This window comes from Choloepus didactylus, chromosome 2, assembly GCF_015220235.1.
Source record: "Choloepus didactylus isolate mChoDid1 chromosome 2, mChoDid1.pri, whole genome shotgun sequence".
In the NCBI taxonomy this organism is placed as follows: domain Eukaryota; kingdom Metazoa; phylum Chordata; class Mammalia; order Pilosa; family Megalonychidae; genus Choloepus; species Choloepus didactylus.
In genome coordinates this window covers 112803686-112826843 of record NC_051308.1, presented here as the reverse complement: position 1 = coordinate 112826843, position 23158 = coordinate 112803686, and the positions used below count along the sequence as shown (strand labels likewise).

Here is a 23158-nt window from a genome sequence, read left to right as displayed (position 1 = left end):
GCACAGGTTCTGTATAAGGAAAGTTACAAAATGCTGATGAATGAAATAAAAAATGACCTAAGTATTGGAGAGACATATCATGTTCATGGTTCATGTACTATAAAGTTCAACATAGTAAAGATGTCAGTACCTTCTAAATTGATCATTAGCTCCTAAATTTAATGCAATACCTGTCAAAATTTCAGCAATTTTTTTTAGTTGTTGACACAAATATTGTAAAATTTATATGGAAATAGAAAGGCTCTAGAATAGCCAAAGCAGTTTTGAAAAAGAAGAAATAACTGTGAGGAATCATGCTTACCTATATTAGGTCTTAATATAAGGATGCATTAATCAAGGACAATGTAGTCCTGGTGGAAGGATGGAGACATGAATCAATGGAACAGAATAGAAAACCCAGAAGTAGATTCGTGCAAACATGTTCAGTTAAACTTTTTTTCACTTTTTTAAAAATTCAATTTTATTGAGATATATTCACATACCACACAGTGATCTCTGGTATATTGTTCACAGCACCATTATATAGTTGTGCATTCATCACCACGTTCAATTTTTGAACATTTTCATTACCATACACAAAAAAAGAAAAAGAATGGAAGTTAAAGTGGAAAAGAACACCCAAAACATCCCATACTCTCTAGCCATCCCTATTATTCATTTGCTTTTTGTCCTCATTTTTCTATTCATTTGTTTATACACTGGATAAAGGGAATGGGTGCTACAAAGTTTTCATAATCACACAGTCACAAAGTGTAAGCTATACAGTTATACAATCATCTTCAAGAATCAAGGCTACTGGGTTGCAGGTCAACAGTTTCAGGTATTTCCTTCTAGCTATTCCAATACACTAAAAACTAAAAAGGGATATCTATACAATGCATAAGAATAACCTCCAGAATGACCTCTCCACTCTATTTGAAATCTCTCAGCCACTGAACTTTATTTTGTTTCTTTTCTCTTTCCTCTTTCGGTGCAAGACGGTTTTCTCAATCCCACAACGCCAGGGCCAAGCTCATCACTGTGAGTCATGTCCCATGTTGCCAGGGAGTTCCACACCCCTGGGAGTTATGTCCCATGTAGAGGGGAGGGTAGGGGTTTACCTGCTGAGTTCACTTAGAGAGAGAGAGGCCACATATGAGCAACAAAAGAGGTTTTCTGGGGGTGATTCTTAGGCACAATTTTAAGTAGGCTTAGCCTCTCCCTTGTAGTAACAGACTTTGTCAGGGCAAGCCCCAAGGTCAGGGGTTTGGTCTTCTAATTTGGTAGCCCCAAATGCCTGTGAGAATACCAGCAATTCCCCAGGTGGGGAAATTTAATATTTCCACATTTTTCCACAGTCCTTCAAGAGGGCTGTGCTGGTTTGGATGTATTATGTCCCCCAAAACACCATTATCTTTGATGCAATCTTGTATGGGAAGGAAATGTATTGGTGTTGATTGGGTTGGAGACTTTTGATTGGATGTTTTTGTGGAGATGTGATCACTCAAATGTGGGTGAGATCTTTTACTGGATAATTTCCATGGAGGTGTAGCCCCGCCCATTCAGTGTGGGCCTTGATTAGTTCACCGGAGCACTATATAAGCTCAGACAGAAGGAGTGAGCTTGCTACAGCCAAGAGGGACACTTTGAAGAATGCATAGAAGGGAGAAAGTAGCTACAGATGAGAGACAGTTTGAAGATGGCTGTTGAAAGCAGACTGTTGCTCTGGAGAAGCTAAGAGAGGAAAAATGCCCCAAGAGCAACTAAGAGTGACATTTTTGAGGAACTGCAGCCTAGAGAGGAACATCCTGGGAGAAAGCCATTTTGAAACCAGAAGTTGGAGCAGATGCCTGCCACGTGCCTTCCCAGCTAACAGAGGTTCTCTGGATGCCATTGGCCATCCTCCAGTGAAGGTACCCAATTGTTAATGCCTTACCTGGGACACTTTATGGCCTTAAGACTGTAACTGTGTAACCAAATAAACCCACTTTATAAAAGCCAATCCAGTTCTAGTGTTTTGCTTAATGGCAACATTAGCAAACTACAACAGGGGCTTTGTAAATACATCTTCATTCTCTGCCAGAATTGTTCTGGGATGCATTGGGGCTTCACAATAACCAGCAGAAACCAATCAGACCTCATTCCTCAATCAACACTCCAGGTAATTATGTTGTTTGAATAAAGACAAGTCAAATTATATAATTTGTTACAAAAAAAATACAGATCTTGCACGAATAAGCATCTCGTCTTTGGTCCTACAGGGAAGCTGAACTTCAAAAACACCATCAATATCATCCTTTACCCTTCAGTATGATTTACCTTAGTTCTAACCAATTCCATTTCTTTCATATCTCTAATTGAAGTCTGATCTCTTTTTTCAGACTCTTTAACATTTGCTGTATGGAGTATTGCTGACATTCATAGCTGCCAAAATCTGGCTCTGAGTCTCAGGTGTCACACAGATTCCCAAAGTTCCAGGGACCAACCAGGTTATACACAAAGAGCTCAGCATTTCCAAATTTAGAAATAACCATTATAGCTCAGGGATAGATATAACTGCTGTAAGAGCTTAGAATCTAGGAACCTTTACAATAAGCCTTCCCCTGATAACCTATGCTCTCAGACTCGATTCTCAGAGTTTGCACATTATATTTAGTCCATATTACTGAGGCATTATAATATTTTTCTTTTCATTTCTGTTTATTTCACTCAACATACTGTCTTCAATGTCCATTTGCCTCACAACTTCACTCCTTCTTGTAGCAGTTCAATATTCCATTCACGGGTTGCCATTCCATTCATCAGTCAATGTACCCTCAGGTCACCTCCATCCACTGCAAATCATGAATACTGACACCATAAGCCCCACTGTGAAAATGTCCCTTCATGTCCCTCTTTTCATTTCTTCCAAGTATATACCCAATGTTCCGGTTTGCTAATGCTGCCAGATTGCAAAACACTAGAAATGGACTGGTTTTTATAAGCAGGGTTTATTTGGTTACATAGTTACAGTCTTAAGGCCATAAAGTGTCCAATGTAATGCATCAACAATTGGGTACCTTTGCTGGAGGATGGCCAATGGCATCTGGAAAACCTCTGTTAGCTGGGAAGGTGCATGGCTGGCATCTGCTCCAAGTTCTGGTTTCAAAATGGCTTTCTCCCAGGACAGTCCTCTCTTGGCCACAGCTCCTCTTCAAAATGTCACTCTCAGTTGCTCTTGGGGCATTTGTCTTCTCTTAGCTTCTCTGGAGCAAAAGTCTGCTTTCAATGGCCATCTTCAAATTGTCTCCAATGTGCAGCTCCTTTCTCAGCTCCTGTGCATTCTTCAAGTGTCCCTCTTGGCTGTAGCAAACTCGCTCCTTCTGTCTGAGCTTATATAGTGCTCTAGTAAACTAATCGAGGCTCACACTGAATGGGTGGGGCCACAACTCCATGGAAATTATTCAATGAAAGATCTTGCCCACAGTTGAGTGATCACATCTCCAAGAAAACATCCAATCAAAAGTCTCCAACCCAATCAACACCAATACATTTCCTACCCATAGAAGACTGCAACAAAATAATGGTGTTTTGGGAGACATAATACATCCAAACCAGCACACCCAATAACCAAGTTGCAGGACTATATGACAAGCCCATGCTTAGTGTCTCTGGAACCACCATACTGCCCTACAGATGTGCTCCATGATTCTACTTCCTCACCAATGGTGATTAGGTAATCCCTTCCTCCACATTTTCTCTAGCACTTGTATCCCTCTGTTTGTTTTTTAGCTGGTTTTATTCACACAGCATACATTGCATATTCAGTAAACAATCAATGGTTCCCTGTATAATCACATAGCTATGCATTCACCAACACTATCTATGTAAAGACATTTCCATTTCTTCCACAAAGAAAGAGGAAGAGGTGAAAAAAGTAAAAAGAAAAAAGAAAGAAAAAATGACAACCAAAAAGCAATGAAAGGAAAAATAAAATTAAAATAAAATACAATAAAAAAGTCAGACAACACCAACATCAAGAATCCCTGTACCCCTTGCTTATACCCCTGTCTTAAAGATATTTAGCTTTGGTATATTACCTTTGTTACAATTAGTGGAAGCATATTATAATGTTACTGTTAACTATAAATTCTAGTTTGCATTGATTTTTTTTCTCCAATACCATCCCATTTTTAACACCTTACAAATTGGACATTCATTTGTTCTCCCTCATGTAAAAACATGTTTGCACATTTAATCACATTCATTGACCACTCCAGGTTTCACTAAGTTATAAAGTCCCAGTCTTTATCTTCTATCCTTCCCCCTATTGTCCTACCTGCTCCTAACCTTCCTCCCTCAACCTTACTACAGTTGTCTTTGTTCAGTGTAATTACATTATTGTGTTACCATCACTCAGTATTGTGCTCCAAACCTCTCTCTCCTGTCTTTTCCTATGCGTCTGTAGTGTTCCCTTTAATATTTCCTGTAGAGCAGGTATCTTTTTCACAAACTCTCTCAGTGTCTGTCTGAGAATATTGGCAAGTATCCCTCATTTTTGAAGGACATCTTCACCAGATATAGAATTCTTGGTTGGTAGTTCCTCGCTTCAGTATCTTAAATATGTCATACCACTACCTTCTCACCTCCATGGTTCCTAATGAGAAATCCACATATAGTCTTATTGAGCTTCCCTTGTTTGTGATGGATTTCTTTTCTCTTATTGCTTTCAGAATTCTCTCTTTGTCTTTGACATTTGACAATCTGAATATTAAGTGTCTTGACATAGATCTATTTGAATCTATTCTGTTTGGGGCATGCTGTGCTTCTTGGATCTGTAATTTTGTGTCTTTCATAGATGGGAAATTTTCAGTGATTATTTCCTCCATTATTGTTTCTGCCCCTTTCCCCTTCTCTTCTTCTTCCGGGATACCTGTGACACATACATTCATGTGCTTCATGTTGTCATTCAGTTCCCTAAGATGCTGCTCATATTTTTCCATTCTTTTCCCTATCAGCTCTTTTATGTGTAGGATTTCAGATGTTCTGGCCTCCAGTTCATGAAACTTTTCTTCTACATTTTAAAATCTGCTGTTGTATGTCTCTTTTGTGTGTGTGTTTTTAAAATCTCTTGTATTGTGCCTTTCATTCCCATAAGTTCTGCTAATTGTTTTTCCAATTCTTCTGTATGTTCACCCAATGTCTTCTTTATATTCTTCCTCTCTTTTGTCATATCTTCCCTTAACTCATTGATTTGATATTTAGATTGATATAGGAGATTTGTCTGATTAATAATTAGTTGTTTCAATTCTTGTATCTCAGTTGAAGTGTAAGTTTGTTCCTTTGACTGGGCCATATCTTCCTTTTTCCTAAGGTGACTGAAAATCTTTTCTTGACTAGGAATCTGGTTTTCTTGATTACCCCAATCAGATTTTCCCATACCAGATGGGCCCAGGTCTCAGGAGGAAGGTGTAATAAGTATCAAGTTTCCCTGAGAAGCAGGTTGTTGGACTTTCCCATGAGGCCTCTAGACTCAGTGCTTTTTCTATCCCGCAGTGTTAATCACCTGCAGTGCCTTACCAGCATAAAGAGGTGTGGTTCCTTTAATTCACAGTGGACCCAGTCCTGGCCAGGAGTCAAGGGTGTCAGAAGCCAAGCTTAAGTTGTTTGTTTCTGGTTTGTTTGTTTTCCCCCAGACCCTGGTGTCTGAGTTTCCTGAGGTAGGGCTATCACTTGAGCTGGGCCCTGCCCCATTTTCCTAGGGAAGATAAACCCCCTAGGGAGTTCTGTTTTACACTTGAATTCCTCCTTTGTCTCTCTGACTCTCTTAACTCCACCCTTGCTTGGGTCAGTCAGTGACAATTGAAAATGCCTGAGGCTTTCTCTAATGAGATGCTTAGAATGAGAGAAAAAAATTGAAAAAGAGCAAAATCCCTTTTCAGAGCCAATCTCCAGCCCTTCAGTTTCACTGGTCAACCAGAGTTTGTACCCAGTTCTCTGTGCCCCCCCCCCCCTTTTTGGGACACAGCCACTTTCCAGTGTTCTGAGCCCAGCCATCTCCAAAAGCCCCTGTTTTTATTTAGTTATATATATATATATATATATATATATATATATATATATATATATATATATATATACACTTTTTTTTTCTCAGCCCTGACTCCTCTCTTCTGGGAGGCACCGCAGATTCCTGTTTGCCTGTTTGCTCAGGGCTTATCTGTGCTTGAATGTTGTATTCAATAGTCCAAATTTGTTAAATTAAAACCACAGCTGAAACTTGGTTGAGCTACTTTTCCTTGCTCCCAGCAAGGACTGCTTATTTTTCCCACAGTGAAGTTTTGCAGCTTGGCCTGCTATGCCAGGGAGAGGGGCACTGGTCCACAGTTTTACTTACTTTATGCTGAGATCTCAGTCATCCGCCCATTCCTGACTGGTGTATGATGTGTGAACAGTCATGGATGTCCCCCAACAGTTGTTCCAGACTATTTACTAGTTGTTCCTGCCTATTTACTAGTTGACCTAGAGGACTAACTAAATTCCACACCTCTCTATGCTGCCATCTTCTCAGTTAATTTTTAAAAGGGCAAAGCAATGCAGTGGAGGAGAGATTGCATTTTCAATTAGCGGTGTTGGAACAACTCTGATCTGTATATTTATGTCATTTATAAGAATTGGGAAATTTTCACCAACTATGTCCTCAATTACTCTTCCTGGCCCTTCACTCTCCTCTTGGGACACCAATGATTCTTGTACTTGTTCACTTCATGTTGTCCATCATTTCCATGAGATCCATTTCAAGTTTTTTGATTTTTTTCACCATTTGTTCTTTTGCATATTCATATTCAATTGCTCTGTCCTTTACTTCACTTATTTATTCTTCTGCCTCTTGAAGTCTGCTGTTGTGTATCTCTAGTACATTTATAATTTGATTTCCATAAGTTCCACACCAGTTCTCCATGTATACTGGGGGCTGCCAGCCCTCAGGGTGGTGGGGGCAGGCTGTCTGCAATTCAGCAGGGAGTCCACTTAAGAGCACCATTTGTCTGGTGATTCCTGGGCCTTGGACTGTGGGGCCGTGCATCTCACCCTCCAGCTCAAATGTGCTCTGCTCCCTGCCTGCTGTGCAACCACGAGCCTCTGGGTTGGAGGAGGGGCTCCTGGTGATTCCTTATGCTGCCCTCACCTATCCCACTTCTTGTCTGTGCACACTGCAGGCTTCCATGGAAGCAGAGTAAATGTGGTCAACACAGGTCTGTTGAATCCTGAGTTCCCTCATGGGAGCTCCCTGCCACAGGGCTGTGGAAGGTTATATTCCCAGTTAATTACTGAGATGGATGTGTGGGGAGTGGAGACTGCTCCCTCCCCACCTCGGCAGCCAGCTCCAGCCACCAACCCCTGGTGGTGGCCCCAGTTGAATAAACTCACTGCATCCTTTCAGACATAATTTCTCTGCTTTTTCTTTCAAGTCCCCACTATGTATTACAGAGGTCCCTCTCTGGCTGCTCACACCCTGGATCCACTGTTCTGGGGGCTTTCTCTCTTTCCCTAGTTCTTTCCATGAAGGAGAAGTTTGTTCTGCCTCTCCTATTCCTTCATCTTCACAGAAGTCTCCATTAGTCCTTATAGCAAACCACTGGACCTATGAGCAGTCATGGGACCCTTGACACACAATTCTATTGGACACTCAGTTCCAAAACCTTCAAAGAAGGCACTTAGGCAAATTTCAAATCTCTCATGCTGATCTATCACATGATTTCTCTGACTATGGACTAGGCATTGATTTCCATCACTGGAAAGTTGTGTTTATCCTTCTGAATCCCAAATAAAGCATGTGTTTTGGGACTGTCATAGACTAGATTTCTTGTAAGCAGAGCCTCAGGAAATGTCTTCTATGAAGGGAGTTTCTTTGTGAGTGTAATTATAGGGAGGAAGAATAAGAGACAAGGAGAAGTAAAACTAGGAAAAGGAAAACCAATAAATGAACATGTTGCAAAGCGGACAACAACAAGGGCAACTTGTGCTTAATCCCATAGGACCTTCTTAGAAGATGTAATAAATGTGTCTCAACCCTGGGGATAAAACAGGAATCATTTTCTATCCTCTCTAATATTCCATGGGAAAATTGTGACCACCAGAGCCTTATCCTGCATTCAAAGCTTCCAATTCACAAGTGTATTTCAGATTCCCACAGACATCCCACAATGGGGTATCAGATTAGCCACGGTCAGAAGGGAGAGACAGAGTCCTGATACAGTATATAGGAATTGTCCCTATAGCCATGGTTTACAAAAGAGAAAGACTGAGAAGATTCAGAGAGTGTGTAAGAGATACCCAATACACCAGAGGCCCCAAAAGAGGCCCAGGCCATCAAGGTGGGAAGAGTAGCAGTAACCTGCCACTAGAAAAAGGGGCCCACGAGAAAGACCAAGGTGCTGGGGGAGGTGGTATTCACCATCATAAATCATTCAACTTACCCTTTCTGAATCTGGGGCCAGACTCCTCTGCACACCCAGGACATGGGTGAAGAAACCAAGCATCTCTGAAGGGCATAAGGAATCTTAACATCCAGAAACTGAGTGAGCATAACCAAGCAAATAGGAAGAATAGGGCTGGTGTAAATAAAGAAATATCAGAGGCTGATGCAAGAGTAGCTTTTTTGGGGGTAAAGGAAGCACAACCTAGAGATGGTAGGAAAGAAACCAGACAGAGAGGAAACACAGGAAATGGTAAATAAATTTATTCTAGAATCTAGGCCCAGAATCAAAGAGTGGTTTAGATTCAGAGCTGAGTTCAGTTCAGCCAGGGCCTTATAGACTAGCTGGGCTGCCTGGTGGACAGACAGCAGGAAGCAGGTTCCTCCGCTGTTAAAACTCCCAGATGGAGCAACAGAGTTTGGCTGGAACTCTCCCTGTCAGAGACTCCCATGTGGTGGACTTGGTGAAAAGAGAAACCTGGAGCCAAGCATAAAAAGAGCGAAAGTGATCCTACAGTCCTAGAGTTTGGGTGTGGAGATGCTGATGACACCACTCCAGAGGGAGGTGCCTGCTCAAACACTAGCAGAGAGGGAAGAAGATGGGTGGGGAGAGCAGCAGTTGAAGTGCTGTTCCTTGCTGAACCCTCCTGCCTCTTCTCACCTTATCCCATGAGACCTGTCAGAAGACAGTGATTCATTCTCAGGAAGCCTCCTTATGGTTGTCAAAGCAGTTTCTGGGCCTCTCTTTCTTTAAGATAATGCTTTTCCCTCATTTTGCCTTCCTTCTTTCTGTACTTCCTTTCTTCCTTCCTCCCTCTCTCTTTCTCACCACCCTTCCTTCCTTCTCCCTTCCCTCCCTCTTTCCCTCTCTCCTTCTCTCCCCCTACCTCTTTCTTTCTTTCTCTCATGAATCTACAAATCTATCAGGAAAGATAATAATTGCTTGTCGACTGAGCACGTACTAGAATCAGGGGTTGTGAGAGCACATAGTGTGACCGCTAGCTTTTGAGACCTGGTTGAAGGACCTGATGGAGGTGGCTTTGTCTGGGGTTTCAGGTTCATGGGAGCTGACACCACCATGAAGATGTGGAGCCATCTACATACCTGGGTTTTAAGAATAGTTTGGATTTCCCAAGAGTCATACCTAGTACCAGATTGTGTATTGAGAGCAGCTCTAGATGAGCGAGTTCAGTTCCATCTTATCATGGACAGAGGAAACTTCTAGCTTAAGGACTCAAGTAATCCCCACTCTCTTGTTCTTTGTCAATCCCAGAGAAGAGAGACAGCATGAGAGTCAGGGTCTTCTCATCTGTGCCTTCATGTCAGACAGATCCAATCCATCCTGACTGCCCACACCAATAACTTTCACTTGCCCTGGTCAATATGACAGCTTAATGTTTTTTCCAAAGGGAAGGCAACTCAGTTCAAGAGCAGACGTTTTATCATTTACTTTCTTTTTCCAGGCCTGGGTCCACTGAAATACATAATCAGAAGATTCATATGTTGACACCATCCCGATGACCTCCCACAGAACCAAAAATATCAGATGTTTATCTACAAAATCACTTCAAATATTAAGGAGCTCAACAGGGCTAATCTGGTGTAAAGATCAGGGTTATGACCAAAAGGCATGATTGTTTCCGGTCCCAGCAGTCCAAGAACTTCCTCCTGACTCAAGCTGTTATCACCCAGAAGCCTGCTGTCCGCAGCAACCCTACCAGAAAGGGCAGACAGTGGGGACATGCCCAGATGACATCATTTTAAGACAGAAAGTGCCAAAAAACATGCTAAGCCAGAGATTTTCATCACAGAAGCTGGAATGAAGGTAGAACAGCCCCAAAGCACCCCTTTCCTTAAGGTAGGGCTAGTTCACTGTATAAAAACAAGCTGATCAGAGACTCCACACCAGACCCCAGTGACCAGACAGCTTGTTCTTCTCTGCACACCAGGTGAGTCTTGCCATTAGGAATGTCTTAATATTTGCCCAAATGCGGGACACTGATTACGTGCTTCAACTTGGCGGGCCTGGGCTGGGGGACCTGATCAGCCCCTGGGGAGGGTGGTGGGCACAGGCGGTAGCGCCCTCCGCAGCCCCCCAGGCCTGGGAAAGTGAGGCCGGAGGCAGGCCCCATTTCCTCACCCAAAATAACACTGTTAGGGGAGGCTTGCCGGAGGGAACCGCCTTTTCCCCACCCCCTTATCTTGCCCGGACACTCCCCGTTGCCAGTGCAACTCCCATCACCACCGGTGCGCATACATTGTTGCCAGACACCGTTACCGGAGCAACTCTCGCCCCTTTTCAATCAACCTCCTCGCCCTCTCAGAACCAATCCAAGCCTTTAACCTCTACAGCTACCCCGCCCTCTAAACGCCCGATATAAGCTTGTACTCTCCCCTAATAAACTCTCTTGGTTTCTTCACCCTAAAAAGAAACGTGTCCCGCCTGTTCCTTTCTCGCTGCCCTCCATACTTTGCACGCCACCCCGCCGGGGACCTGGCCAAGTCCCCCGCCTCGCCCTCGCCTCCGGGAAAGAGCCCCCGCCGCCGGTACCCTCCAAGCAATCCTGAGAGCCTAGGATTTAGCAACCGGCCGCCACCCCCCCCCCCCGACGAATCAACTGCGACCGCAACTGGCGCCCAACGTGGGGCCCCTGGAATTAAAAGTCCTCTCCACGCAGCGGTCCAGTAAAACCACCCGCTCGCCCGGACGCCTCTCCAGCTCCCCTTCTCCTCGCCTGCAAAGTAAGGGCCGCCTCTCCCTCGCCGCCCCGCGGAGCCGCCTCTCCCACGCCGCTCCGCGCCCGGGCCGCTCTTCCTTTCCCGCGTTAACCTAACTCTTACCCCCGACTACCTTTCGTCTTCTCTTCCTATGTCCCCCCATTCCTCCTAACACTCTTCCTCCAGTAGCTTTCCCTCTTCCCCTCCATTACTTTGCTGTGGTCCTTTGTGTCTTTGTTTCTTTGTTTCGCGCGGTGTGCCTCTTTGCGACCGCCCCCCCCCAAACTGCTCTCGCTACTAGAGGCTCCTGCCTTCTATTCTCGCCGTCTCCTTCGGCCTCGCGACCACGGTTTACCTCATTTTCTTTACTCAATAATCAACCCCCCTTTTTTTCTTTTCTCACTCCGCTATGGGTAATCGTCTATCTGCACGCCAAGCACCCCAAGTTTGCGCTCTAGCGGGTCTCCTAGACACACATCGCTGCAAGGTGTCTGTCCGGCAGCTGCAAGTATACTGGGACCTCCTGCTGCCCTTTAACCCATGGCTCACCACTTGCCATCTTTGGGACCCTGTTACTTATGATCGCCTTATTGATCGGGTCACCAACGCCATGGAACATGAGAGCAAGCGCTTCCCTCCCGGCTTGCTCCCCACCTTAATAACCGTCCGCTCCTGCCTTCAAGGCTTCCTCCCCCCTGATCGAGGCCCCATTAAATCCAAGGAGGCCCTATCAACCCAGTCAACAGATTCAGACAGCGATACTAATGTAGACCACGATTCGGACACAGAGTCCTTAGTCGAGCAGATTAACAACGCGCTCGAAGTGACTCCCAAAAAACAAAATAACACTGAGCCTCGCCAAGATGGCGAACTTCCTCCTCCTCCTTCTTCTTCCATCGAGGGGAGGAAGTGCTCCGGCGATGACGTCAGCCCTAAGCTGGGCCGGAAACCGCAAGCGCTTTACCCCGCCCTTTCACAGGACGGGGCTAGTCCACCATCTTATGCCTTAGCCACTCCCACCGCGCCGCCGTCTTGCGACGCTTGGGGCCTCCCACTTCCGCCTCCCCCTCCGTCAAGCTCCCCCTCAGAGCCGCTACCGGCAGCTGCCGCCGCTCCTCCCACCCTGCCGACTAACAACCCCTGGCTGCCTTCTACACCTCAAGGCAACCCTTGGGGCAACGCTCCCCCTACCCCCACTCCGGCGCCAAGCCCTCTGCAAGCGCGTCCTCCTTTCTCTCGTGCTTTTCGCTGCTTTCCTCTTAACCTTACCCCCACACCACAGAAACCGTATGACTGGTATCCCATTGACTCTGATACTATCAAGCAGCTTCGCAGGGCCGTCAAGGAGGATGGGTTAGGTAGCCCATACGCTTCCCAAATACTGCAGGATCTCGCCATGGACTTTTGCCTCCCCCAAGACTGGGCCTCGCTTGCCCATACCATCCTTAACCCCGGCCAGTTTGTTAATTGGCGTGCCCACTTCCAAGCAGAAGCAGCTAGGCAAAGCGAGCAAGACGCAGCCACTGGAGTCTATCATCACCCCGAAGCTTACTTGGGCACGGGAGCGTTTATAAATGCATCTGCCTATATTAATGCACCTGCCACCTTTTGGCCTATCCTTTGGGGAATCGCCTTACGAGCGTTTGCCAACTGCTCTGCCTGTCGGCCTAATAAATTCACCAAGCTCTTCCAGGAGCCGAGTAAGCCTTTCGCCACCTTTGTCTCCAGAGTCGAAGAAACCTGCGCTCGAAAGAATTGTCCAGCTTGTAAGGAAACAAACGGATGCTATTTTTTCCTCATTCGTGCAAGTCCAGTACCAGCGACTCGCCACCTCTGACGCTCCCTACTCCGAGATGACAACCAACCCTCCGCGACCTCACCACCACCGGTCAACCCGCCGACCGCGAGGCCCTTCTCGATCGCCTGAACATCACACCAACCTCGAGCTCCAGCTTCTCTGAACCTCCAACTTTAAACCCCCCACCCTCGTCCATCCCGCAAGCAGCAAGGCCCCTGTCGAGCGCCCGGGCGCCACACCAACGCCAAGCTCCAGCCTCGCTGAGCCACCGTCAACCCCTTTTCCCCTCCCCGGCCTCCCCCTTCCCTCATCCCTTAGCGGACCTCTCCGGTAAGCTTCTTCCTTTAATTAGGAAAGAAGGGGGAAATGCGGGACACTGATTACGTGCTTCAACTTGGCGGGCCTGGGCTGGGGGACCTGATCAGCCCCTGGGGAGGGTGGTGGGCACGGGCGATAGCGCCCTCCGCAGCCCCCCGGGCCTGGGAAAGTGAGGCCGGAGGCAGGCCCCATTTCCTCACCCAAAATAACACTGTTAGGGGAGGCTTGCCGGAGGGAACCGCCTTTTCCCCACCCCCTTATCTTGCCCGGACACTCCCCGTTGCCAGTGCAACTCCCATTACCACCAGTGCGCATACATTGTTGCCAGACACCGTTACCGGAGCAACTCTCGCCCCTTTTCAATCAACCTCCTCGCCCTCTCAGAACCAATCCAAGCCTTTAACCTCTACAGCTACCCCGCCCTCTAAATGCCCGATATAAGCTTGTACTCTCCCCTAATAAACTCTCTTGGTTTCTTCACCCTAAAAAGAAACGTGTCCCGCCTGTTCCTTTCTCGCTGCCCTCCATACTTTGCACGCCACCCTGCTGGGGACCTGGCCAAGTCCCCCACCTCGCCCTCGCCTCCGGGAAAGAGCCCCCGCCGCCGGTACCCTCCAAGCAATCCTGAGAGCCTAGGATTTAGCAACCGGCCGCCACCCCCCCCCCCCCGACGAATCAACTGCGACCGCACCCAAAGTTATTTTATTTTGATTGGAACCTTTTTGCAATTCTAAAGATACATTTATTTTAAACGCAATTGCAGATTATACTTAAGAGGACTTTATAAATACTCACATCTGCCCACTCAAAATTTTAACTGAAGCTTGGGATCAGAAAAGACAGTGGTTTCTGTAAGGATTTCTATTAAGTTAGCAGGATGATACAGATTAGAGTCCAGAACACTTTTAGTGACATTCTAATTCTCTTTCTAAACTTCACTGAAAATCTGTAATACCTAAGGCATTGTGTTAGGCAGTTTGGATGTTCAAAAGATAAACTGTTCTTTCCTCCATGAATCTGTAATCCAAAAGGGAACATAAAACATGTGCATAGTGTGTGAACAGACTAGATGGAAAGTGATTAGTAGAAAGAGGGCTGGGAAAGTAACATGCTGTGACAATTTGAGGAGGTGACTTGACTTCTGGTGGAAGGTGCCTCTAAGGAGATGTGCCAGTTTGAATATATTGTGTCCCCCAAACGCCATTATCTTTGATGTAATCTTGTGTGGGCAGATGTTATCAGTGTTGATTAGACTGTAATTCTTTGAGTGTTTCTTTGGAATGCACCCCACTCAGCTGTGGGTGATGACTCTGATTGGATAATTTCCATGGAGAGTGTTGCTCTACCCATTCAGGGTGGGTCTAAGTTATCAGTGGAGCTGTATAAATGAGCTGACGGGCAGAGAAAACTCAGTGCAGCTGTGAGTGATGTTTTGAAGAGGAGCAAGCTTGCTAGAGAGGAATATCCTGGGAGAAAGCCATTTTGAAATCAGAACTTTGGAGCAGATGCCAGCCACATGCCTTCCCAGCTAACAGAGGCTTTCTGGACGCCATTGGCCATCCTCCAGTGAAGGTACCCGATTACTGATGTGTTACCTTGGACACTTTATGGCCTTAAGACTCTAACTGTGTAGCCAAATAAACCCCCTTTTTATAAAAGCCAATCTCTCTCTGGTGTTTTGCATTCTGCAGCATTAGCAAACTAGAACAGGAGAGGACAATGAATTATGTGCGGACAAGCAGCAATGGAATGGCAAGGCCTTTCGAAGGATTTGTGAGCAGAGGCTCAGAGCTGGAATTGTGTGGGGCTTGGGAAAAGGTCTATAAAGAGTTTCCCTAGGAGAACTAAGATACTTTGTGGGTTGGACATAGGTAGATAGAGTCCAGATTCTTTTGCTGTATCTCCTTTCTGTATTATCTAAAAGCTAGGACCTCACATCAATTCTAGCAGACTGCTATTGTGCGGAGTTGCTTATATGGATTTTTATATGTTCCAGGAAGAAAGGAAGTCTAGGAAAGGGCTCTGATAACACAGATTAGAACAAATCACCTTTAAGTTCTCTTCCTGAGAGGGCACAGGAATCGTCACAGCACCCTTTGATCTCAAATTCAAGGTAACAGAAAGGAAGAGAAGAGAGGCTTACACTACTGAAGGGGCCTGAAATTAGGCATATTTTGCATTGGACTTGGCTAACTTTTCTATTTAACCAAATCACTGAGTCAGCTTCTCTGTCTCAGGGTCCACCCACCTTTGAAGCATGAGTTCCCAGCAGCAGAAGCAGCCCTGCACCCCACCCCCTCAGCCTCAGCAGCAGCAGGTAAAACAGCCCTGTCTGACTCCACCCCAGGAAGCATTTGTTCCCATAACCAAGGAGCCAGGCCACACCAAGGCCCCACAACCTGGTAACACCAAATTTCCTGGAGCGAGCTACCCCAATGTCTCACAGCCAGACCAATCCAAGGTCCCACAGCCGGGCCCCTCAACCGTCACTCCAGCCCCAGGCCAGCAGAAGACCAAGCAGAGCTAACATCACCCACAGCAATGCCCTTGAGGAGCCAACCACCAAATGCCGACCACCTTCTTCCAGTCTGCTTCTGTGTCTTAACTGCTTGTAAACCTTGTAATCAGTGTGTTGTCACCCTGAGTAAAAATCCTTTTTTTTTGCATCCTAAAAATATGTGTTCTGAAACTTTCCCTTACAACAGTTTGAAGAGTCCTCTGGGCCTTGGAATTAAACAGAGGGTCTTAGTAGCTTGGCTGGTTTTCAGCTGCTCAGAGTTCATCCGAAGAGGGATTTCGGATGAGAACAAGCCCATGTTGCCTCCTCTGCCCCTAATAAATCACTTTTAATTCTGCTCCTGACTGTGCATGTCACTGGCTGTCCCTGTCCCCTTCTGTGCTCTCCCATCCTGGGTCAGAGGCTGCACACAGAGAGGCTGTGGTGTAAAAGTCATCTGCTCTCAGCCCTGTGTGCTTCTAGAAGCTGGGATGTCGGTAGGGTACTGAGCAATGGCACCCAGAGCCTGTCACTTTGGGGACCCAGCTGGGGCAGAACTCTCCTCTTACACATCACTGAGTCTTGCCTCCAATCCATTGATGACCACTCCAAGCCGCCTGTGCCCCTGAGTGCCCTGTCCACAGTCTCCTCTTCATTTAAAGAAAATATTATTCCTACATTCTTTAACTGGTATTCTGGTTTTCTTTACTCATTTTCGCTTTCAGATACACCCAAGATCTACAGATACACACACCCACACGGAGGCCCACCCATTATACATAACCATACCCACCCACTCACATAGTCACACATACATCCCCTCAGGCAATGTTAATCTTCAGCTGGGTACTCACCGTGTTCAGGGAGGCCTGAAACTGTACCAGAAGAGGCAGAGGAGGGTGAACAGTGTCTCCCTTTGGAGGATTTGCAGTCTTCTCTAGGAGATTTGATATTCATACCCTTCCCCTACAAACAATATAAACACACAAACACCACAACACAACTCACACACTGCCTGTAGTGTCTCTCCCAGAATAACCCACAGAAACAGATTTATTTAGTGATATTTAAAAGGAGGTGAGTCTTAAGCAAGGATTGTAAAGAGGAGTACATGATCCAGGTAAGTGAATAGCCAGTCACAAAGTTGGGGAAGAGCAGGTCATTAAGCTATAAAATGTCAGGGGTAAAAGGAGACTAAGCATCTAGCTCAGCCCCTCCATTTTCCTGATAAAGAACTGATATCCAGCAAGAAGAGAATTATTTAAAGTCACCCAGAAATTGTGTTTCTGAATCACACCCAAAGCACAGGTCAGATCCGCATCCTCTGGCTCTTTTCCTGCACCCCAGTTTTCTTGGTTTTGGGGGTAACCAGCAGGTTTGCAGCTCTATGTCAAGCACATCTGGGATATTAGGGAGCTGTCTCCAGAAGCAGAGAAGCCAACATAAAATTTCTGAGGGGCTGCAGTGGTCATGGGAGAGCAAAACGCCTTTTTTGAGAAGGTGGGTGGTCCATAATATCCAGGGGTGTGAGGCAGGTGACAGGCAGCACCTGCGTGACACGCACACATTTCAGGTAGGTTTCGCAAGAACTCCAGGCATATTTGGAAATTGTGAGATGGAAATTATCCAACAAGTCATTACAAGTAATGAGTAGTTGTGTCAGATCAGCATGAGAGAATGACACTGCTTGGGCATGCAAAGTGTGCACGTGTTCAGGGTTTCATATTACTGCTGATTTCCAAGTTGCAAAAGTCTAGAGATAACTCAGGATCAATCACAATTAAATAGGCTGTGATACTGAGTGGGGAAATGGGGTCCATGATACACAACTATCATGAGCTTAAAGCAGTTTATACATTTTAAAAGAGAGTGTTTCAAGGAACAATTAAAATCTTTAAAAATATCCCTGACTCTTGAGCCACCAGTGTTATTCTAGAAATTTATTTTTATAACTATTTATGCATGTACACAATGATTTTTTACATTGGGAGGTTCATTTCAGTGTCGTATTTAATAGCAAAAAGTTTCTAACAACCTGAATGTATATCAGCAGAGATTTGGATTGATGGTGTGTCTATGTGTTAGAATTATCCTGCAACCATAAAAAGTATGTTCTAGAAGAATGATTAGTCATAAAGGAAGATGTTTGTGTTATATTAAAAAATAGGAGGCTAAAACAATATGAACAATAAAAGTGCATCTTTTCAAAGCATATGCATGAGTGTGGGCTTATAGGGGAAAAATCCTGATACTAAACACAACAAAATATAAACAGGGGTTATTTTTGGCTGCTTATACAATAGTGGTAATTTTCTTTCTTGAATTGCTCTATATTTTCCATAATATATATTTTATAACACTATTTCATTTTAATAATGTTTTATCATGACACTTTAAAAATACACAAGCCAGTAAAAATATTGCTGAGCCAGAAGAAAACCTACGTACTGCCTATCCAGAACATTCCAGAATGTTCCTGAGGCTCTGCAGCAGATCCTGGAGGAGCAGCCCATGTATGAGGGACACTGCTGCCTTATTGGGGTAGCCATGGTGTCTGTCCTCCCCCACAAATTCTCATACCAATTCTCAAACTACTATTCGGGACCCTGGAATACTCTTATTCCATTCACTCACAAGCCACAGCCTTCAACCTTGCCTGCTGAGTTTGGGTTAAATAAAAAATGGTTCTCTTCTGTCTCAGCTCCTTCTCTTCCCTCAGCTCCTCTCCTCCTCTGTGACCGGTAGCATTGCCCCCACTTGGCTATCAGTCTAGAGGCAGGTTACTGTTTCTTGTGAGGAAATTGAAGCCCAAACTATGCACTGGTTGAAAAATTTAAGGTCTGTAGTGTGGTTACTGATCTCAACATGTCAAAGAAATGCATACTTGGTTTCTTTTCACAGTTTTTTGTTTTCTTCACCCTCACTTGACTTCATTCTACTGGGACAGTGGCAGTCATAATTCCTGAAAAAATAATAATTTCTTGGTTATTGACGGAGTTCCCTGTGCCTTGGGCTGTTTTTTTGTTTCTTCCTTATTTCTGTCTCAGAAATGCTTCATTCCTGGGTGTCTAGGTAACTACTTTCCTAATCTAGCTTTACCAGTCTCCACTTGAATTTTTGCAATTTTTTCCCTTGTTTTCCTTCTGTTCTCTTTTATGGTCTGTATGCAACTTCCCCATCCCTGCATCTGCCACCTCACACCCATTTCCCAATCCAAGTGTCCTATTCTGGGCTTTGGGGTCTTATTAGATCTTCTCTGGCCCTTGGCACATTCGCAGGCACAGCTGTCAGGTTTGCAACAGCTTATACCAAACTGTCCTGGATTCTCACGTCATCAGGCTCATCACATCCAGAATTTTGAGATTCAGGTCTGACTTTTTCCAGACTGTGAGACCCATGAGTGCAGGAACCGTCTCTGTCTTGCTCATCATGCTGTACCCTCAGGGCCTAGCTTGCTGCCTGCCAAATGCAAGGTGGTTATTCATTGTCTTTTGACTTGAGTGGTTCATAACTTCAGTAAATGATGCAGTGGATTTAGGAAGAGCATTCTGCACCTCACTCTTTAAACCCAGACCACTCTGATCTTCTGAGGGGACCTGGAGCTGGATCCTTCTCCAACACCATTCTGCTCTTAAAGCAGCAGGACTCAGATCTACACACTAGCTACACTTTCCTGTTCATATCTGATATATCCTTGGAAAAAATGGTCTTGCTTCTCCCAGAAGTCTGGGGCTCCTTGAAGTCAAAGTTATGGCTTTCCAATCCAACTATGAGTCTCCCCAGTTAACCCCCCAGGGGTTTAACTGTCCATTATCCCCCAAATATCCCGGGGACTAAACAGGATTAGAAACAGAAGACCACACACCACTTACCTAGAGAAAAACAAATATAAGAAATACAATGGAATTTTCTAGAGCTTGGAACATAGATAATTATGAACAACACATTATTCTATATATTTATGAAATGTAAGTTATAGTTGTTTATTCTCCATAACTGTGTAAAAATATGTATGTTTTCCATTAAAATTAACAAAAATCTAAGAAAACCTATAAGCATTTTGTTGTGAATTGGCTAATTTGACACTTTTATCATGCCATTTCTACCTGGCTATATATTTAAAAAGGAAAAATTATTTGAAAACTTGTAACATTCTGTTCCCTATGATAATTCTTATACAGTTAAAATTTCCTACTGCAGCCTAGTAAGCAATGCTTCCACTACCAAAGCAAACAACAAATAATCAAATAAAAGTTATTATTGATTTTATGTGTATTTTTCAGGATTAACAGCTGTAACAAAAATCTCCAAAATGTCTTTGACTTATTTTTATAGGATTTTATTTTTCGCACATCATAGTCCAATGTGTGTGGCAAGGACTCAGACTTTTTCCCTTCTGTGGCAATTCAGTTTTCATGGGTTGTTCTTTCCTCTGTATTTTACTGTGCAAACAGGGAAAAGACACACTTGCTCTTAACTCCCTGGATCTGAACTAATACCCTTCACATTCAGTGGTATTCCTTTATTAAGATATCAGCCATGTGGTCCCACCAAAATGCACATGGCTATGTGCCTCAAAACTGAAGAGATAGGATATTGGTGAGCTCTCACAGCCTCTGCCACAGTCCACCTTTCTGGCTGCCAATTATCTGTTTGCTTTCTTCCTTCTATACATGGACACAATCACCTACCCCTCAAGGGAGACAACAGAAGCTCCCACACACTCACAGCATCCAGAATCTCTGGGTACATACAATCCTTTCCATCCTATCCCTCTACCCAGCAAAATCTTTCTTCATCCAGAAAATTAGAAAATAAAAAGACTAGTCCTTTCCACCTCCTAACCTAATCTGGTTTGCAATAGCGAAGAAGGGTCTCCATAAACTCAGCAGAAACTCCCACAGAGGAAAAAGAAAAAGAGATAGCCAGCATTCATGAATCCATGGCATTCTGAAATCCCTCTGAACATTCCTGATGAATCCACCCTCCCATGAGGGATAATGGAAATTCCTTGAAGTGACATTTACTCCACTGTCTAGAAAGTACCCTTGGCCTCTGGGATTTTTCCTTGCCTGCCCTAGAATGGCTTGTATGTCTTGGGGTGGCTGGCTGGTCCTGGGCTCAAGTTCATAGGAAGTGACCCAGCCATGGAGTCAGCAAGTGCTCTACATTAATTTTTTTTTATTAGAGAAGCTGTGGGTTTGCAGAACAATTATGTATACTTGTACTGTTAACTATAGTCCATCATCTACAATAGGGTTCATTGTATTACATAGTCCTATGTTTTATGTTCTAAGTTTTATTCTACTAATATATACAACCTGAGGTTTCCTTTTTTAATCACATACACCTACATAATTCAGTGCCTATTAGTTACACTCACAATAATGTGCTACCATCACCACCATCCATTTCCAAATCTTTACCATCAATGTAAATAGAAAGTCATACAAATTAAGCATCCACTCTCCATTCTCTAACCCTAATCTATCCCTGGTAACCTATATTTCTAGATTCTAACTCTACAAGTTTGCTTATTACACTTAGCGCATATCAATGATATCATACAATTTTTGTCCTTTTTGTGTCTGGCTTATTTGACTCAATATAATATCCTCCAGGTTCATCAATATGCATGAGGACTTCATTCCTGTTTTTGGCTGTGTAATATTCCATTGTATGTATATATCACATTTTGTTTATGCATTTACTGGTTGATGGACACTTGGGTTCCTTCCACCTTTTGGTAGTTGAAAATCATGCCGCCATGAACATTTTTGTGAAAATGTCTATTTGAGTCCCTGCTTTCAGTGCTTCTGGGTATATACCTAGCAGTGGGATTGCCAGGTCATATGATAATTCTATACTTAGCTTCCTAAGGAACTGCCAAACTGTCTTCCACTGCAACTGCACCATTTTACTTTCCCATGAGCAATGAAGGAGTGTTCCTATTTCTCCACATCCTGACACTTGTAGTTTTCTGTTTTTTAAATAGTAGCCATTCCAGCGGATAAGAAATGGCTTATTGTGATTTTGATTTGCATTTCCCTTATAGCTAGTGATGTCTGAGCATCTTTTCATGTGCTTTTCAGCAATTTGTATAGCCTTTTGAAGAAATATCTATTCAAGTCTTTTGCCCATTTTTAAATTGCGTTCTTTGTCTTTTTATTGTTGAGTTATAGGCTGTTGTTTTTTCTAAATATATCCTGGTTATTAAACCCCTATAGGATATGTGGTTTCCAAATATTTTCTCCTATTGAGTAGTTTTATTTTCATTTTCATGATAAAGACTTTTGATGTCCAAAAGTTTTTAATTTTGAGGAGGTATCATTTATCTATGTTTTTCTCTTGTTGCTTGTGCTTTGGATGTAAAGTTTAAGAAACCATTGCCTACCACATAATCTTAAAGATGCTTCCCATCCCTACATTTTCTTCTGGGAGTCTTATAGTCCTTATGTTTATAGTCATATTATATAGTTTTTATATTTATATACTATATAAATATACTATATATTATACTTACATATTATATACTTATATAATAAACTATATTATATAGTTATTATATTTAGGTCTTTGTTGCATTTTCAGTTAATTTCTATGTATGGTGTGAGACAGAGGTTCTCTTTCATTCTTCTGCCTGTAGATATCCAATTCTCCCAGCATCATTTGTAGAAGAGTCTATTCTTTCCCAGTTGAGTGAACTTGGTAGCCTTGTGAAATATCAATTCACCATAGATATGAGGATCTATTTCTGAACTCTCAACTTGATTCCATTAGCTGATACAGCTATCTTTATGACAGTACCATGCTGTTTTGACCACTGCAGCCTTGAAATATACTTTAAGGGAAGGAAGTGTGAGTCCTCCAACTTTGTTCTTTTTCAATATGTTTTTGGCTTTTCAGATCCCCTTAGCCAAGCACCAGATGCTGAGCCCTCTGTCTCATTTTGCTTATGAGCCCCATTTGCCTGTTGTCCTTTTAATTAGTATATCATTACGCTGTCACAGTCCCTCCTTCATTTGCACCCTAAAATCATGAAACATGCTATGAAACTTTCTTTGTCACACACTCTGGGCCTCTAAGCCTCTGAATTAGGTTGGTGGTCTTAGTCCTGAACTAGTTTTCACCTGCTCAGGATTCATCTGAAGAGGGACTTAAAGTGAAAACAAGTTAATCAGACTGTTCTTCCTCTATTAAACTTTCAATTATACTCCTGACTGTGTGTGCTGGTTTGGAGCTGTTATGTATCCCAGAAAAGGCTGTGTTCTTTTAATCCATCCCTGCGGGTGGAGACCTATTGTGGGTGAGACATTTTGGTTAGGTTATTTCAATTGAGAAGTGACCCAGCCCTTTCAAGGTGGGTCTTAATCCTTTTACTGGAGTCCTTCTC

The 23158-nt window shown here is 43.9% G+C and overlaps 1 protein-coding gene across 1 annotated transcript; it reads left to right on the top strand.

Annotated features, from left to right (window-relative positions):
- Positions 1 to 15525: 15525 nt before the first annotated feature.
- LOC119512887 (cornifin-A-like) lies at positions 15526 to 15795 on the top strand. Its single transcript, XM_037807694.1, has one exon. It carries the CDS (start codon positions 15526 to 15528, stop codon positions 15793 to 15795), a length of 270 nt encoding a protein of 89 aa, XP_037663622.1.
- Positions 15796 to 23158: the final 7363 nt, after the last annotated feature.